Source organism: Hyperolius riggenbachi, chromosome 5 (assembly GCF_040937935.1).
Source record: "Hyperolius riggenbachi isolate aHypRig1 chromosome 5, aHypRig1.pri, whole genome shotgun sequence".
Classification (NCBI taxonomy): Eukaryota; Metazoa; Chordata; class Amphibia; order Anura; family Hyperoliidae; genus Hyperolius; species Hyperolius riggenbachi.
Window position 1 is genome coordinate 12,972,054 of NC_090650.1, and position 20,118 is coordinate 12,992,171.

General features: G+C 45.4%; 1 protein-coding gene across 6 annotated transcripts in view; it reads right to left on the reverse strand.

Annotated features, from left to right (window-relative positions):
* Nucleotides 1–20,118, reverse strand: part of DGKB (diacylglycerol kinase beta) — an 849,394-nt gene that overhangs the window by 75,725 nt on the left and 753,551 nt on the right. For all 6 annotated transcript variants that reach the window (XM_068235094.1, XM_068235095.1, XM_068235097.1 and 3 more), the window contains one exon: nt 6,758–6,878. In XM_068235094.1, coding sequence (XP_068091195.1) covers nt 6,758–6,878 — 121 coding nt within the window. The remainder of the gene's footprint in view (nt 1–6,757; nt 6,879–20,118) is intronic.

The following is a 20,118-nucleotide window of genomic DNA, read 5'->3' on the forward strand; positions in this document are numbered from 1 at the left end:
TATTAAATGCCACTAAAAATCAACTGTGTGCTTTTAGGATGATGAACCGCCAGCATTTGTTTGATTAGCTCGCTGGTAGCGTTGAGCGAAATTTTCCAGCGAACCAAAAACCATGCGTGAGATAAATTTAATTTTTTACATTTTTTTTTTTTTTTTATAAATTCCCCCAAGCCAGTTGTGTGTTAAAATTTGTGACAAACTTTAAAGGGAAACTTAAGTGAAAATAAACTTACAAAATAATGAATTGTATGTGTAGTACAGCTACAAAATAGATCATTAGCAGCAAAGAAAAGAGTCTCATATTGTTTCCCAGTACAGGAAGTTAGCTATGCAAAACAGCTTCTCTGAGCTCCGTAAAGCGGGATTGTCACCATAAAAAAAAAATCACATTTCAACAGCAACTGGTCTGAGTGTATTAAGTGATAAATATGCTAATCCTGCATTCAAAACTTTTTCTGCTGTTATGATTTGGAGTTATCACATACTTTAGGAGCACTGGCCCTTTAATAGTCAGTGCCAAACAGTTGCATGCTGGGGGTTCTTTTTATCTATAATATATTCCTCCTCTTCTATTTATTTCCCTGCCTAGCTGCCTATCTGAAACACGATCCCCTGCTCACTTGTGTCTACAAGCAAGGCTGAGGTGACTCAGCGATTGGAGGAGAAAAGAAAAAAAATAAAGGGCAGAAATGACATCAGGATTTAGCCTAAACTGTGGGCAAAAGACATGGCTCCCACCAGGAACAGAATTCTCTTCATTTACTACATAAAATTCACTGAAATAAAAACGTGGACAGTACAATGCATGTGTTATGTAAGTAGATGAAGTATTTATCTACTTATATATGTGTTTTTTTCCTGGCATAGTATGGCTAATCCTCCTGCTTTAACCCTCCTTGGGGCAGTGCTGTTTTTTTGAAGCACTTACACATCAAAGAAATAGTGAGAGGCAGCTTCAGATAAGGTTTTACTGCAGGGAGGTTCAAAGGGTCGTTTGCTCTGCTCTCATTCATAGAGTGTAGTTTGTAATGTTATGAAAAACATGCTTTATATCTAAAACTATGTGACTCTTTTCTTTGCTGCTAATGTTCTATTCATTTTCCGTACTACACATATTATTCATTATATTGTAAGATTTTCTTTTCGCTTCATTGTCACTTTAAAGGACTTCCGAGGCCAAATGTCAAAGAGAGTTAAATACCCTCATCACTTTTGTAGGCACGGAGGACGCCGTCCGCGCCCTCCATGCCATTCCGCCGGGTCCCCGCCGCTCAATAGTCCCCCGAGCCGGCTCCCGACCTCACGGCCCGGGTCGGGCTCTCCTGCCTGCACTAACATGGCTGCATGAACTGGCCGCATAGCCGCCAGTGCTGCTGCACAGCTCTAGGGCCAACCCCCCCGATCCACGCAACAGGAAAACAGCCCGGGGGGCTATTGAGCGGCGGGGACCCTGCAGAACGGCACGGACGGCGTCCTCCGTGCCTACAAAAGTGATGCAGGTATTTAACTTTTTTTGACATTTGGCCTCGGAAGTCCTTTAAGCCTACTCTGAAGATAACTGGCATTTGATACATGCAAAGATGAGATAGCTATACTTACAAATGGAAATATAGTTATCCTTTAGGGTTGGTTCACACTGTGAGTGATTGCGCTCAGTTTGCCAACAATCGGCAAGGTGCTACAGCAGTGTCTCCCTATGAGGGTGTTCTCACTGCAGCATTTTGATTTTGAGAAAATTTAGGGGGATTTTTTTTTAAGGTATGTGCAAAAACGCACATTCTTTTAAAAATCGCTTTGCAAAATCACAATTGGTGAGTGCTTAACGATTGCATTTTGTAGTGTGAACTAGGCCAAAGGATGCCATCACACTTCAAGTGGATCCGAGATGAAAAACTAACTATAACAAGTAACTTGTCTATATATCTTATCTAAAGTTTAGATAGTTTACACAGCAAATCTAGCTGCAAACAGCTTTAATAGAATATGATTATTTCTTCCTGTGATACAATGGGCTCGATTCACCAAGCGGTGCAAAGTGTTAGCACCGTGGTGAAAAGGCCCTCTTCACGCCTAAAGTCACTTTAGGCATGATAAGAAGGGCTTCGCGCGAAGTTTCCGCGCGTAAAGTTTTGCGCGCGCTCCCGCGTGCGTGCGCGCGAAGCGCCCCGCACTTCGCGCGATGCGCCCATTAAACCCTATGGGACTTTGCGCGCGCGCCTGTGCGGGTGCGCGCGCAAAACTTTGCGCGCGATAACTTCGCGCGAAGTGCAGGCAAAAACGGTGCTAACTCAGTGGTGAAGAGGTCATCACGCCTAAAGTCCTTTAGGCGTGATAACTGGGTTAGCACCGCTTGGTGAATCGAGCCCTATGACAGAAGCCATGTTGTTTGTAAACATTACACAGAGGCAAAAGCTTAACTGTATCTTGAGCACTCAGCCTGTGAAAAAAAAACCTAATCCCCCCTCCTCCCTCCTGCCTCTAAAATCAATGGCTAGTAACACCTCCTCCTCCTTGTAACGATAGGTGTCAGCAACCAGAGAGAGCATCTGATTTTTGGCGATCTGCAGTATCCCCAAGAATACAGATATACTTGATTATTGAGGATCTGCAGAATTGCCAATAATCAAATATGTCTAACCTCTAGACACCTGAGTGTGTAAGTGTTTTGGTGCAACAGTAATCTTTGGACCACCGGGGTAGCAGGTGGTCCAATAAGTAGAGAAGACTCTACTGCAGTCAAGGACACCTGGAGAGGGAGTCCCTGACTGATAAGGCGCAGTGTCCCCTCTGTGGAGCAGGGGACCCCTGCAGAAAGGCTGGACACCCTGAGGGGGGTGACAGCCAGAAGGTCAGACAGGCCGGGTCGGCAACAGTGTATCAGATATGCAAGGTACCAATTCAGAGATCAGAAGAGTAGTCAGGAAAGCGTAAGGTCATAACAGATATCAACACAAGGCCTAGTCTGGGGTGTGAGGTCTGTGGTCTCGACACCCTGGAACTATGCTAGAGAATAACACAGATGATATACAGTATTCCTAGTCTGGGGTGTGAGGGCTGTGATCTCAACACCCTGGAACTATGCTAGAGAATAACACAGATGATATACAGTAACTGGCTAAGTGTGGATTCCTAGGTCCACCTGGTTCCACCACACTGAAGGATCTGACTAAGGTCTGAGTGCTAACACATAGGCATTTGCAACGCCAGACAACCAGCAACTGAACAGCAGGAGATATATACAGTAAAGCGCCCCACAGCGTCGCCCAGCTCTCATCAACCAATCACTGGCTGAGTAGGAATCAGCTGACCGCCCTGATCAGCTGATCTTCCTCCTATTGGAATAAAGAGCCTGTCTTGCAGCGCGTGCGCGCGCGCGTGCGCGTAGCTCTCCACCTGTGTGCACTACTAGGTCCAGATAACCCAGACGCATGTTGCTGCGGGGAAACTGCCGCACTGGATGCGGAATCCGCCACCTTGCCATCAGAACACGCGGCAGCCCCTTCGCCATTCTTCCCATGCGCACCATTAGTTCCAGACAAACCAGACGCATGCTGACGCAGACAAACCGCCGCACCAGACGCGGAATCAGCCGCCTTGCTGTCAGGACATGCGGCGGCTTTTCCGCTATTCATCACACTCCTCCTCCTGCCCAGACTGAGCTCCCATGAGCCCTTGCTACTGCCAAGGCTCTCTGAAAACCTGTGGGCGTGGTTTACCGTATTTAGTTTATAGGGAATTAAGAGTATTAAAACAAAAACAAAAAAGTATTTGGCTTGAGGAATGCCCTATAGACAATAGGAAAGGAACACAATTATGCAATGAGTAAAAGTTCACCTCGGATCCACTTTAAGATGGCCACACGCCATAAAATGTTTTAAATATCTCTGTTCAATTCAAGAATTGCAACCAATTTTGCTTACTGAACGGAACATTTTAAAATTCTGACCAATGTACCACACACATATGTTCAATTTTTCCTCAATTATGATAAAAATGATTGGAAAATCCGAGAAAATGTCTTGGGTGTATATATTAATAAATTGACAATCTACCACACACCATTCAATTTTCATAAAAAATGATCAGAAACATCCAGCACTCCCGATCAACTTTTTATCAAATAAAAACGAGAAATGCAACCGGATTTCTTGCTCAAATGAAAAAAAAAGCTTTAGATTTTTCAGGAAATCCAATCTTATTTATCGAATTGCTGTCAAATCAGATCATTTTATTGCATTGTGTGTGTGGCCACCTTTATCCCAGCAATTTCCGGACACATTTTTCCATATTGCCATTTTGCATTTTGGGATTCTTCTGTGTCCAAGCCTTCTTTATTTTTGTTTGTGTTTTTGTGTTTATTTTTGCATTCCAATTTTCCCATGTACACCAATGAAGTTCATTGACATGAATTTGTGTATAATTACCTTTACATTCGCATTCTAATTTTTGCATTTAGAATGTGAATATTCGAGTTACCTTTGAGACTAGCATCGTATGCCGATCACATGTCTGTTGTGACAAAAAGCATACATGCAGGGAGATTTTTTTTTTTCTGCTCAAAAGCAATGCCACTGATTTGCATTAGATGTGTTGGGAATGCGAACTTGCAAAAACACAGTTTTTCAAACAAATTCTGTGTAAAAGGGGCTTTAGGCCTTGTTCACTTCTAAAATCGAAGAGGTCATCGATTTTCAACTTTTTGGGCGATTGTTTTTTTTCTCCTCCCGGCGTTTAGGTGGGTGCTGCGGTTTTTGTAAAGCGCTTTTAATAAGCACTTTTTCAGAGCGATTGCGTTTTTGTTGTTCTGTTCTGTTTCACTATAACTTTTTAAAGATCTGACAAATGTATCACATGTGTTTTCCATTTTTTCCCAATTGTAAAAAAGAAAATTATCTAAAACTCAGGAAAAAAATTCTTGAGTCACAATCTATCTAAAGCCTCATACTCACGGGCTACAACTGTCGACGCAAACCACGTGGCACGCGCGTGTTGCATCGACAGGTCGCCCATGTGTATGAGGCGCGCACCCCGAACCGTCGCTGCTGTCGCCAGGCGATTGGCGCGGTCAATCGCCTGCAACAGTTGTCGCTGCAACATCGACGTAACTGTCGCTAGTCCGCCGTGTGTATGCGGACTAGCGACAGCAACTCCATACACAATGTATGGAGCTTCCCGTGGGGGGACAGGAACCTTCGCTCATGTGTATGAGCCGTTACACCATGTATTTTTCTAAAAAAAAAAAAGATCAGAATTTCTTACCACAACTGATCTTTTATGCAAATGTTACACAGCTTTGAAATGGGTTGCATTTGACTGGTCCATTCTAAAGCTACGTACACACATACGACAACGATCGTTCGTCGTGAATGACGAACGATCTTTTAATTGACGAAACGACCAAAGTTAGCTTTTAAAGGTGTGTAACGATCTGATCGTTTGTTAACGAACGATCCAGAACAACGTCCCATACTGTTCCTGGAAGTGACATCATAGCAAGTTCCCCCTGTACGTAACGGACGGTTCAAAACGTACGTTACACTGTAAAACTAACGTTACGCATATTACATTACAGTACAAGATTTCATACTGTAGGTATGTAGGTAGAGCATTTACATAATATAGCATTGACAAAACATACAAAAATACACTCTGTCCTGTTAAAATGACAATTATGGTATAATCATGTAGCAATTACCGTGTCACAGGACACATCCATAGAACGAACGTTACATTATGAAAAGCAACTGTTGCGCTGCCGCATAAAAATGAAAGGTTCTATGGAGATATAATGAAATGCGCATGTCAAGCCTAGTACGAACGACCGTTTTCTAACGATGTACTACTTTTGCAAACGATCGTCGTTTTGAAAACTCCACCAGGGCAGATCTTTCGTTTTTAACGATCTAGCTCATCCATCGTTTGACTTAATGATCGTTGGATTTTTTTTAAAACAATCAGCGTTTGAAATGATCGGGGAACGATCGTTTCAAACGACTATAGTCGCATGTGTGTACGCACCTTAAGCTATAACATTTTCGTAAAATTTGCATCCAGTAAAAATTGTTAGCATGGCACTGCTCATCTCTAGTCTTACTGATCAGACACCTTCTTAATGAGACACTGAGGCAAAAAAATAAAAAATAATATAATGATTTGTATGTGTAGTACAGCTAAGAAATAAAACATTAGGAGCAGAGACATGAGTCTAATATTGTTTCCAGTACAGGAAGAGTTAAGAAACGCCAGTTGTTTTCTATGCAAAACAGCCATTGAGCTCCACGACTTTCAAAGTCGCAGAGAGCTCTGTCATCTGAAGCTTGTTATTTCAACTGTCCCTCGCTGTATTTTCTTTTTCTCCCCAGAGGACAGTTCAAAAGTTCACTGGCCTACTGTGTAAAATCATTAAGAATGCTGTGTAGTGTGTAAACTGCAAATATTAGAGAATCATGCAATGTTATAAAAAAGACTATATAACTGAAAATAAAAATATGAGAATATTTTCTTTGCTACTAATGTTCTAGTAATTATCCGTACTACACAACCAATTCATTACATCATTTTTTATTTTTTTTTGCTTCAGTGTCTCTTTTAGGTTACAGTTTGTGGACCTATCTATGTGGCAGCCCAGCTGATCTCAGGGGGAAATACTGTTTTCAGTAGACTGGGCAGATCCAAGAATAGATACAGGATGTAAGGTTCAGGCGAAAGGAAAAGATCACACTAATAATTAGGAACTAGAACAAGATCTTATTATTACCGTAAAACCACGGAGGAACATTGCGCCAGCCTCCTCCCTGCGCTCTTCAGCCCTGTGTAAATCTGTCCCATCTCCATCGCTCCCTCCAGACCAACCACTTCAAGCAGCTGATCGCTGAGATCTGAAATGACAGAAGGATCACATTAACAACCTCAGCTTTACATGGAATATGTGAAAAAACAACAGTTAAAAAATCATCAATTAATAAAGTTTTACAACACAGCGGGCAGATGCAGAGGCCCACATTGTGAACATGACAGGTCCTCTTGGAGAGTGTGTGTGGGCAGAGGCATAGGCCCAGGTTCTGAACATGAGAGGCCCTTTTGCAGAGTGTTTGTCAGCAGAGGCATAGGCCCAGGTTCTGAACATGAGAGACCCTCTTGGAGAGTGTGTGTGAGCGGAGGCATAGGCCCAGGTTCTGAACATGACAGGCCCTCTTGGAGAGTGTGTGTGAGCAGAGGCATAGGCCCAGGTTCTGAACATGAGAGGCCCTCTTGCAGAGTGTTTGTGAGCAGAGGCATAGGCCCAGGTTCTGAACATGAGAGGCCCTCTTGCAGAGTGTGTGTGAGCAGAGGCATAGGCTCAGGTTCCGAACATGACAGGCCCTCTTGCAGAGTGTTTGTGAGCAGAGGCCTAGGCCCAGGTTCTGAACATGAGAGGCCCTCTTGCAGAGTGTGTGTGAGCAGAGGCATAGGCCCAGGTTCTGAACATGAGAGGCCCTCTTGCAGAGTGTTTGTGAGCAGAGGCATAGGCCCAGGTTCTGAACATGAGAGGCCCTCTTGCAGAGTGTTTGTGAGCAGAGGCATAGGCCCAGGTTCTGAACATGACAGGCCCTCTTGCAGAGTGTTTGTGAGCAGAGGCCTAGGCCCAGGTTCTGAACATGAGAGGCCCTCTTGCAGAGTGTTTGTGAGCAGAGGCATAGGCCCAGGTTCTGAACATGAGAGGCCCTCTTGCAGAGTGTTTGTGAGCAGAGGCATAGGCCCAGGTTCTGAACATGACAGGCCCTCTTGCAGAGCGTTTGTGGGCAGAGGCATAGGCCCAGGTTCTGAACATGAGAGGCCCTCTTGCAGAGTGTTTGTGAGCAGAGGCATAGGCACAGGTTCTGAGCATGACAGGCCCTCTTGCAGAGTGTTTGTGAACAGAGGCATAGGCCCAGGTTCTGAACATGACAGGCCCTCTTGGAGAGTGTGTGTGAGCAGAGGCATAGGCCCAGGTTCTGAACATGACAGGCCCTCTTGCAGAGTGTTTGTGAACAGAGGCATAGGCCCAGGTTCTGAACATGACAGGCCCTCTTGCAGAGTGTTTGTGAGCAGAGGCATAGGCCCAGGTTCTGAACATGAGAGGCCCTCTTGGAGTGTGTGTGTGAGCAGAGGCATAGGCCCAGGTGCTGAACATGAGAGGCCCTCTTGCAGAGTGTTTGTGAGCAGAGGCATAGGCCCAGGTTCTGAACATGAGAGGCCCTCTTGCAGAGTGTTTGTGAGCAGAGGCATAGGCCCAGGTTCTGAACATGACAGGCCCTCTTGCAGAGCGTTTGTGGGCAGAGGCATAGGCCCAGGTTCTGAACATGAGAGGCCCTCTTGCAGAGTGTTTGTGAGCAGAGGCATAGGCACAGGTTCTGAGCATGACAGGCCCTCTTGCAGAGTGTTTGTGAACAGAGGCATAGGCCCAGGTTCTGAACATGACAGGCCCTCTTGGAGAGTGTGTGTGAGCAGAGGCATAGGCCCAGGTTCTGAACATGACAGGCCCTCTTGCAGAGTGTTTGTGAACAGAGGCATAGGCCCAGGTTCTGAACATGACAGGCCCTCTTGCAGAGTGTTTGTGAGCAGAGGCATAGGCCCAGGTTCTGAACATGAGAGGCCCTCTTGGAGTGTGTGTGTGAGCAGAGGCATAGGCCCAGGTGCTGAACATGAGAGGCCCTCTTGCAGAGTGTTTGTGAGCAGAGGCATAGGCCCAGGTTCTGAACATGACAGGCCCTCTTGGAGAGTGTGTGAGCAGAGGCATAGGTCCAGGTTCTGAACATGACAGGCCCTTTTGCAGAGTGTTTGTGAGCAGAGGCATAGGCCCAGGTTCTGAACATGACAGGCCCTCCTGCAGAAAGTTTGTGAGCAGAGGCATAGGCCCAGGTTCTGAACATGACAGGCCCTCTTGCAGAGTGTTTGTGAGCAGAGGCATAGGCCCAGGTTCTGAACATGAGAGGCCCTCTTGGAGAGTGTTTGTGGGCAGAGGCATTGGCCCAGGTTCTGAACATGACAGGCCCTCTTGCAGAGTGTTTGTGAGCAGAGGCATAGGCCCAGGTTCTGAACATGAGAGGCCCTCTTGCAGAGTGTTTGTGAGCAGAGGCATAGGCCCAGGTTCTGAACATGAGAGGCCCTCTTGCAGAGTGTTTGTGAGCAGAGGCATAGGCCCAGGTTCTGAACATGACAGGCCCTCTTGCAGAGTGTTTGTGAGCAGAGGCCTAGGCCCAGGTTCTGAACATGAGAGGCCCTCTTGCAGAGTGTTTGTGAGCAGAGGCATAGGCCCAGGTTCTGAACATGAGAGGCCCTCTTGCAGAGTGTTTGTGAGCAGAGGCATAGGCCCAGGTTGTGAACATGACAGGCCCTCTTGCAGAGTGTTTGTGGGCAGAGGCATAGGCCCAGGTTCTGAGCATGACAGGCCCTCTTGCAGAGTGTTTGTGAACAGAGGCATAGGCCCAGGTTCTGAACATGACAGGCCCTCTTGGAGAGTGTGTGTGAGCAGAGGCATAGGCCCAGGTTCTGAACATGACAGGCCCTCTTGCAGAAAGTTTGTTAGCAGAGGCATAGGCCCAGGTTCTGAACATGACAGGCCCTCTTGCAGAGTGTTTGTGAGCAGAGGCATAGGCCCAGGTTCTGAACATGAGAGGCCCTCTTGGAGAGTGTGTGTGAGCAGAGGCATAGGCCCAGGTTCTGAACATGACAGGCCCTCTTGCAGAAAGTTTGTGGGCAGAGGCATAGGCCCAGGTTCTGAACATGACAGGCCCTCTTGCAGAGTGTTTGTGAGCAGAGGCATAGGCCCAGGTTCTGAACATGACAGGCCCTCTTGCAGAGTGTTTGTGAGCAGAGGCATAGGCCCAGGTTCTGAACATGACAGGCCCTCTTGCAGAGTGTTTGTGAGCAGAGGCCCACCTTTGGATGGCTGGAAGGGGTTTGCTTTGTAGCATTCTTGTGAATGGCATTGCAGCAAGACTCCCCAGCCCCGGAGTGGATCCAGTGCCTGGGAATGTTTTCACAGGTTTGTGTGTCTCCTGGCCTCTTTCATAGACTGAGCTGCCTCCCCTGTCTCCTCCTATTAACGTCATGGGTAAACAGAGGCTGCTCTCATGAATGAAGACTCCAGTCAGCAAATTGTGAATGGAGCAGCACCGTTCAGCTGACCCCGAAGCACTCATACTTCATCTGCAGATAATAGTCACTACCTTCTATGGCCTCAGCTGTTCCCTTCACGGCCCTTTCCTGAATGTACAGAATGTGTGCGTAAAACATGCATGCCTGAGAATTCACTGCATGGAAATTATACACGAATCGGCCAGAACATTACAGCTGCCTGCCTAGTATTGTGTAGCCCCCACTTGTGCCACCAAAACAGCTCTGTTCTGCTGAGGCCTGGAGCGCACACGTCCTCTGAAGGTGCCCTGCTGTGTCTGGCATCACCAGATTTAAAGGACCACTATCGTGAAAAAAGTAGGCAGTTAAAATCTGACAGAACCGACAGGTTTTGGGCCAGTCCATCTCCTCATGGGGGATTCTCAGGGTTTTCTCTTGATTTCAACAGCATTTCCTGCACAGCAGTTTAACTGCCAAAATGGTAAGATAGCAGCCAGCCTCCCTACTAACTTGCACACTATTTTGTCAGTTAGACTTTACAACTGCTGTTCAAGAAATGCTGTTGAAAACAAAAGAAAACTCCGAGAATCCCCCATAAGGAGATGGATTGGCCCAAAACCAAAATCGTTTCTGTCAGATTTTAACTGCCTACTTTTTATCGCTATAGTGGTCCTTTAAGCAACAGAAACACTTGTTTTATCTACAGTATATACAGTTGAGTTATTGATAACAGGCAGTTTGCCCGATCCAACAGGCAGTTCGACTCACACAACTGTTAGGCTGATATTGTGCAGTTGGCCGCATGTGTAGAAGTCATTTGACTTGTACTTGTTTTGAATGCGGCCATATCAAGCAGTCCGTCATTTGCTTGCGTGTGCAGTATGCAAGTGAGTTGGTCGATCAGTTAGTTGGTCATGGAAAATACAAGTTGTGCAATCACTTGGTTGTGCAGTCGGTCATGTCATCGGTTTGCTTGTGCGGAAAAAGTTGCACGTGTATACGAGCCTTTAGGTACATAAGAAGATCATTTGAAAGCATTTCCTGTGTGTAAAAAGCATTTCCTGTGTGTAAAAACATTTAGTTTCAATGCAGAGAACATTAAAAGTTGCTAAACTATCCTAATTTGCAAATGTAATCATTGCCAGCCAAGATAGGCTCTTAAGCTCTGCCTGGTATTTTCACTCTGCACCCCTCCCTTCTCTGCTGAATAGAAACACTACCATGGCAAGGGCTGAGTCACTTCAGTAAAGGAAGGAGGGATAGCAAAGTAAAGAGACCAGACAGAGAGCTGCAGAGGTGGGAGGGGGAGCAGAGTAAAGAGAACAAACAGAGAGCTTCTCGCCAGCAATGCTTACATTTGCTGATTAGAAGAACGGCATAAACTTTTTCTGCTCTCTGCATTGAAAGTAAGTGTTTTCACGCACAGGGAACACTTTCTAATGTTCTTTTATGTACTTAAGAGTAATGACTATTATTAATAAAAATGATTTCCAAAGTGCTAACATATTACGCAGTGCTGCACAACACATAGGGGAGACATTACAACACCACACAATGTCACACAGGGACGTTACAGCGTTAAACAATACATATAGCAGATGAGTCCATATGGTGGTGGATATGAGCAGCACGCAGGTAGGAGGGCCCTGCCAAATAGGCTTACAATTTAAGGGGTGGAGGAGAGGGATACATGTGGGGATGTGGGGTGTATGTCCAAGGGAGGAAATTGGAGCTATGAAGATGGCAGCTAAGCAATGGCGATCAGATGGTTCTTTAAGGCCAGCTTGGATGAGTTGAAAGTGTGGGCAAGCCTTATGGGGGGAAGGAAGGAGTTCCATAGAGTAGAGGCGGTTTTGGTAAAGTCCTGGAGCCTCGCGAGTGAGCAGGTGATGCGGGGGTGGACTTCTGTAGAGTGTTGGAGGAGCAGACAGAGCAGGTTGGGGAGAATCTCTGGATGAGATTAGAGAGGTATGAAGAGGAGGTATAGTGGATGGATTTGTATGTCAGGCAAAGCAGTGTAAATGTAATTTCTGAGGGGGACAGAGAGCCAGTGAGGGGACTTGTGAAGAGGGGCAGCTGAAGAGAAGAGGCGGAAGGAGGGCATGAGCCTGGCAGCTGCGTTCATAATGGATTGCAGGGGGCAGAGCCTGGTCTCAGAATGTTCAGAAAGGAGATCATTGCAGTAGTCCAGTTGGGAGATACCAAAGCACTTAAACTTTAGTTTAAAGGGATACTGTAGGGGGGTCGGGGGAAAACGAGTTGAACTTACCCGGGGCTTCTAACGGTCCCCCGCAGACATCCTGTACCCACGCAGCCACTCACCGATGCTCCGGCCCCGCCTCCGGTTCACTTCTGGAATTTCTGACTTTAAAGTCAGAAAACCACTGCGCCTGCGTTGCCGTGTCCTCGATCCCGCTGATGTCACCAGGAGCGCACAGCGCAGGCCCAGTATGGTCTGTGTCTGCGCAGTACACTCCTGGTGACATCAGCGGGATTGAGGACACGGGCGTGCAGGCGCAGTGGTTTTCTGATTTTAAAGTCAGAAATTCCAGAAGTGAACAGGAGGCGGGGCCGGAGCATTGGGGAGTGGCTGCGCCAACACAGGATGTCTGCAGGGGACCATTAGAAGCCCCGGGTAAGTTCAGCTCATTTTCCCCCGACCCACCTACAGTATCGCTTTAAGGAGTTTAAACCCACATAGTTTAACTTGCAGCAAGCCAGAACAGCAACTTAAAAACAAACAAATAACTATAGGGGAGAAGCCAATAGCAAACCAACACTGCAACAGGTAACAAGAGAGTGAATACTTCTGCCTATTTATTTGGGTATCGGTCAGTCAGGAAACCACTGATGTCCAGCAGGGCAGGTTCATGCATATCCCCACCCTCTCATCCCCGCCCACAATCAGAATTACAGCGAGTGTTGTCATTACCATGACGGAAATCGGGCAGAGATTGATGGCAGGTAAAAGGTCCGATGGTAGACTGCATGCAGAGCTGTACTATTTGGGGGGGGGGGGGGAACAGGAAAAGATCGAGGCCCGTATTCAATTAATTTTCCTCCTGAGTTTTCACGCAGGAGTATGGGCGCAACAACAGACCCTGCAAGGGATGCAGCCACAGGGGGGCCCAGAAGCCACAGGGGGCCCCATCCTGAGAGACTGACAACCAAGGGCAAGGAGAGAAAAAAACTTTCTGCTCTCTGCACAATTGTTATAATGACTGCATTTGCTCAGTCACTGATATGGAATCATACAAGGTTTTGCAGACAAAGATTTGTAGACAGTCAGTGTACAGCAGGGTCTTGTGTACAGTGCTATTCTACCCCTCCCCAAGTTTGTGTCCTGTAGTGATGCTTGAGAAGTTTGGGCATGGAGAGAAAAAGCTTTCTGCTCTCTGCACAATTGTTCTAATGACTGCATCTGCCACTGGTAAGGAATCATAAAAAGTTTTGTGGAAAAAAGGGAGTGGGGGTGGCGATGGGGGGGGGGCATCTAACGTTTTGCAGGGGGGGCCAGTGATTTCTAGTTACGCCCCTGCGCAGGAGATACATTTTCATCTCATCTAGATGAAAGAAAGTAGTAAAAAGTAGCTCAGTAAATAATGTTAAGCTTTTTTTTGAGTATTTATTCCTTGCTGGCAGCTAGAGTGATGTTTTATTGATAATAAAGCATGGGAACCTCTCCTATGAGAAAACTCAGGAGAAAAGTTAATTGAATAGGTGCTCTAGTGTCCACCCTGCGCCAGTGCTGGTCGTTATGGAAAAATCTACGCTTACGGAGCATTACGCGTAATTTTACGCTATTACGCATTACACAATTACGGTTATGGCGTAGGAAATTATCTACGGTTCATCACTGTAATTACGCGTTAACTTACGCAGTTACGCGTAAGGATACCGTAATGTAGGCACTTACGCTACGATGTTACGCGTAGTGCCGTAATACCCATTAATGCTTACTTTTTGACGCATACGGACGATGTGTACGCAATAGCCGTCAATGTGACAGCTATTGCGTACACATCATTCGTATGCGTCAAAACGTACGCTTATATACTGAAGGGCGGGAGAAGATACTATTGGTTGCTTAGGATGTTGACTGATTGGCTACTCTTAGAAAAGGGGAGTTTTTACGTAATTACGCGTAAAATTACGCGTAAGTCTTCGTAAAATTACGCATACCTAGCAATTACGGTAGACAGTGTAATTACGATACCACTTAACTCCTTACGCGTAAATAATTACGCGTAAGACCGTAAGTTACGCGTAGCGCTTATGCGTAAATTTACATTGAATTACGATGCGTAATTACGCTCATGCGTAATTTCGGCCCAGCACTTCCCTGCGCACTGCAATTTTACCAGTGCTTATACCAGCAGATTACCATGTGTGATATGTTGGCGCTTTATAAATACAATAAATAAATGTGTTGCGCAATTAGTGCAGCCCAAAAATTTAGGGTAGCAGTGTTGATGTGATCAGTATAAACCCACCCTTGTCGATGCCTCTAGCTGCTGTGCTCCACGTCACGTCTTAGACAGAGCAGGATTATCCATCAGGCAACCTAAGCAGGTGCTTTGGGCCTACTGCCTGTCAAGGGGCCCACTCCGCTTCTCTCTCCGCTTCAGCTTACCAAAAGGACCTAGGGTTCCATTACATCTCCATCTTTGGCTCCAGCTCTTATATACATGCTCGTGAACAAGGAAATAAGTGAGAAGTGGAATACAACGGGGAGAGCATTGAATAGAGGCATCCACAAGGATGAGTTAAAGTGTACCCGAGGCGACATGTGACATGATGAGATAAACATGTGTATGTACAGCGCCAAACATATTAATAACCAGGCTGTTTTACTTGTTTTATTTTGCAGCCTGAAAGAGTTAATTTCTAGGCATGGAAGTGACCGCTTCTGTCTTGTCGGTACCTTGTCTGGAATATAGTAATCATCACTGATAAGCAAATAGCAGCCATAAAAGTTTTCCTGTCGGAATACAACTTCTGAGGGCTGCGAGAGATAAAATACATGAACTATTGACCTTTTTCTAAAGGTGGCCATACACTTATAGATTTGCAGCAGATTTGACCATCAGATAGATTTCTGTCAGATGCCTGTCAAGTCCAATCTGACAGGAATCTATCTGATGTGTGGCGCACACTAGGAACAGATTTCCAATAGATTTCAGAATTAAATCTATTGGAAATCTATGGCCATAAACTCATTAGATTAGCAGCAGATAGATCATCAGATAGATTTCTGATCTATCTGATGTGTTTAGGAGCATTTTTTACTAGCAACAGATTTCCAATAGATTTTGGTATGAAATCTATTGAAAATCGATCTAATGGCATTTTTTTGCCATCAGATTTTCATTAGGTCCAATGCAAAATGATAAGCAACCTCAACAGATCGACCTAGATTTTCCAGCATGTAAGATCGATTGAAATCGATCGCAAATCGATCGATCGATCGGCCAATCGATTGGCCATTTCCATTGATCGATTGCCCGCTAATCAGCTGAGTGTATGGGCCCCTTAAAGAGAATCTGTACTCTAATATTCTTACAATAAAAAGCATACCATTCTATTCATTATTTTCTCCTGTGCCCCTCTGTGCTGTTTCTGCCACTCTCTGCTGCAATCCTGGCTTGTAATTAACAGTTTTAGGCAGTGTTTACAAACAAACTAACCAGCTTCTAATAGGCTCAGCTAAGCATAGTGTGTGAGTCATTCAGAGTGTGCAGGGGGCCTGCAGAGGGTGTGTATCACTTCTACCAATCACAAGCAGCCCTGCACATTCCACACAATCAAGCCTTAGCCCGACAAACAGGACAGAGGAAAGATACATTGATTTATTACAGAGACAGTGCAGTTAGGAAAGACTGCAGTAAGCCAGAGCAGATTAGAACAGGCATAGGAACTTATAGGATAGAAGAACTAAGACTGAAAAATTTGTTACAGAGTCTCTTTAAATGTATTATCGGACCGTTATGCTGGGAATACACAGTTAGATTCTGAGCCATTTAGATGGCTCAGTAGATAATTTCCGACACGTCCGATCTCCTGCCCGATCGTTTCCGCGCTCGATTCTGCGTGGGGGACAATGGAAAAAGATAAGAGAATGGAGCGGAAGATAAGAGGATCGCCCGCAGAATCAAGCACGGAAAACGATTGGGCGGGGAATCGAGCATCAGAATCTTACCGTGTATTCTCAGCATATGATCCAATTCCAACTCTATGGGCCATGTATCTGCTACCAGCAGCAGATCGACCTAGATTTTCCATCAAAATCTATTGAAATCGTCCACAAATCAATAGATTAAAGGAATCGATTTCTGATCGATCGATTCTATAGAATCGTGCATTCAGGTTCTGATCGGGCGAATTTGGAACGAGGTTCCCATTTTTTAATATTCCGAACTCGTCAACACAACCGGGTAGTGATCGCCTTGCTATGTTATTGCGCAAGTTATGCCAATTTTACAGTTGGCCAAACCCAATATGCGCAAAGGAGATGACTGCTTTTTGACCAACTGAACCTTTTTTAGAGCAAACACACCACTGAACGTCCCAAAGCAAGAAATGCGCAAAAAAATGTTTATTTTTTTTCTTTTACTATGAGAAAATGCAGGCAGTGTTTCAATAAAACAAAAACAAAAGTTTGTCTTCTTGAAACAGAAGGAATATGCAATAATTCAGGTTGGAGTGAGCACATGATATCTCCCATAATGCATCACTGCTGAATATGCAAATCAACCTTTGTTGTCCCTGTAAGCTAACCACACCTCGCGTAACATTTCAGTAAGAGGGCTTTTTGGTCCTTTGTCGCCCCTTTCACACTCCTAGGACTTCTAGTTCACCATGAGCTTGCTGGGTAGTCTGTAACTAAAAAAGAAAAACTATAGAAAAAAAAATCCCACAAAGATGACTATTACTGTAGATCTCCTACAAAGAACTTAGAATTTAAGATTGAGGCCTGGAATCAGACCAAATATATGTTGCTCACTGCAGTTCCGATGTAATAAAATACTGTAGGACACAGAGAAAATAATGAAATCCAGTCAGCTGTGGGTATTAATTTTCAATTAAAGAAAGGGAAATTTATGCACTGCTGGTTTATTTGAAATTTTGGGACAGAAGTGGAATACTGAGAACTTGGGTTTATTGCCGTTAACAATGAACATTGTAACAATTTCTAAGTGAACAATCTGAACCCAATTTGACAGAAGACAAATATGTGACGCTGCCGAGATAGACGAGCACATCTGTACGCGACAATGGCTGCCTCCTCCCAGCTGGACACTTTTATGATGAAATAAAAAAAAAAACAACAATCCATTTGTCTAAATTTTATGCAGATTATTTTTCGGCAATCTGAAGTGGCAGCTCTCGGAGATGTTGTTGTCTCTTCCCGCGTAAAACTGGGGGCAACTTTTCCCCGCTAACAATTTACATGGAAATTAAGATTATCTTGAACGGCTTTCATTGAAATGAAAGACTGGCAAAGTTGGCATGCCAAAAGATATTGACCAAAGTTTGAAACTTGCTTTCAAAACTTTTGTTTTGATATTTCTTTAAGCAGGACTCTGGTTGGGTTTCTCAGAGCCCCGTGAGTATACCGGTAATTTATGCCAGTTGAAAAGAAAAACATAATGTACAGAAATGCTTCACCACCCCAGGGTCCCCTTACTCTTCTGAGTGGAAGGATGCCATTCATTAGAGGAAATAAATAGAACTGGCCAGGGTGGTTCATGTAAAGAGGAACTGTAACCAAGGATTGAACTTCAACTCAGTAGCTGACACTCCCTTTCCCATGAGAAACCTTAACCTTTTCTCAAATAGATCATCAGGGAGGGGTCTGTGTGGCTGATATTGTGGTAAAACCCCTCCCACAGTGTGATGTCAGGACCTAAGTCCTGGCAGTTTCCTGTCTGTGAGCCTTGTTGCATTGTGGGAAATAACAGCTGCTTCAAACTGCCAAGCAATGAGTATCTCCCTCTGTGCATATGTATATCTATGACAAAAAACCCCAACTCTTTAGCCTATCGCATTCTTAGGGGGTGTGGTTATAGATAATTGGTGCTGTCTGTTTGTTTTCATGTCTACCAGTAGTAGAGATGACTACATGCAGGCTGATTATGGATCAAACAATATGAACAAATTACATGGCGAATATCAATCATTTCTTATTTATCTATTTTTTTACTTTGCAATGTATTGATTTATTTTTTCCCCCTTTTCACTAAAATTACTCTTTAAAGAGACTCTGTAACAAAAATTTCAGCCTTATTTCTTCTATCCTCCTAAGTAAGTTCCTATACCTGTTCTAATGTGGTCAGTCTTACTGCAGCCTTTTCTAGTTGCACAGTTGCTGTAATATCTCTGTTATCTAATCTAATCTTCTTTCCTTTGTCAGCTTTGTCGGCTCAGGCAAGAATGTGCTGCTCTGCTTGTGATAGGGAGAAGCTATACACACCCTCTCCACGCCCCCTGCAGGCTGTGTATGAGTCACAGACTGAGCTTCTCTGAGCATATTACAAGCTGGTTAGCAGCCATGTCTTTTGTTTGTAAACACTGCCTAAAACTGGCAATTACAAGCCAGGATTGCAGCAGGGAGTGGCAAAAACAGCACAGAGGGGCCCAGGAGAACATAATGAATAGAATGGTATGCTTTTTATTGTAAGAATTTTAGAGTACAGATTCTCTTTAAGAGACACACACAGGGTTGTATCCTATTTCAGGCCATAAGTAGCTCTCTGCCTGTGACTTACTTTCACCTGAACCAGGGATCTCAAACTCCACTCCTCATTGGCCAAAGTCTTCACACATTATTGGCACAGCTCAAACTAAGTGATGGGACTGAGTCAGAAAAGGTTTGGTTCATTGAGTAAAACACATTTCTCCCTTTCTCTGTCCATCCTAAAAACTGGCATGGATCTGACCCTCCAAGTCTGTGGTTCTACACCTGTGACCTAAAATGTAGCAGTCTGCGGGTCACTAATAATAATCCATATATTAAGTTTTTAGTTAGCTCAACACAACATGAGGTGCACCATGACAGTCCTCAGAAATCCATAGCAGCACAGAAATATGTGAAGTGGGCTCAAGCTTTGCAATATAAATTATTTGTTTTATTCCATGAATGTGAATAAATTATATAAAGCCACAGGGCACATGAGGAAGGGCGTCGACCAAAACGTTGCGTTCTGCCCTGCCTGTGGCTATGGTGACATATAATAGTTTTCTATGTCATTTATCACTTGACCATCGCATGGTAGTTACCGGTAAATCCGATTGCCGGCTTCACCTGCGTGATGGCTGAGCCTGAAAGCCTCAATAACGCAAATAATAGCATCCAGCACACAGGGCCGGTCCGCCCATAGGGCAGGGTGAGGCAGGTTCCTCAGGAGGTAAATTCGGCGGGCGGCATCAGCCTGGCCATGGGTGGTTGGGGGGGGGGTGCGCGGAGCTGGAGGGAGTAGCAAGCAGGAAGGGGGTATTGGGCACAGTGGAGGGGAAGGGGGTCAGACCCCCCCTCACCTGGGTCCCCCGATCTGCGATCCCCCTCCAGCTATTAAGTGTAGCAGCGTATATTATCAGGCAGCGTGCGGGGATGACTCACCTCTTCCGCGTTACAGCGTCTGTTCCACTCTCGTCACTTCCTGCAATGCTGCCCACTTACAGTACAGTGGGTGGCATTGCAGGAAGTGATGAGAGTGGAACGCACGCTGCAACGCGGAAGAGGTCAGTCATCCCTGCCCGCTGCCTGCACAATATACACTGCTGCACTTAATAGTCGGAGGGGGAGCGCAAATCGGGGGACTCAGGTGAGGCAGGGGTCCAACCCCCGTCCCTGCCGCAGTGCCCAATACCCCCTTTCTGCCCGCTACCCCCTCCAGGCTACCTATTCTAGGGGTGAGGGCAATTATACGGGGGGGGGGATTTTTTCACAAGCTTCTAATGGCCGCCGCTACATGCCAGGCTCCCGTTACTGTTGCTCCGCAACGCTTCAGCTCCGACCTG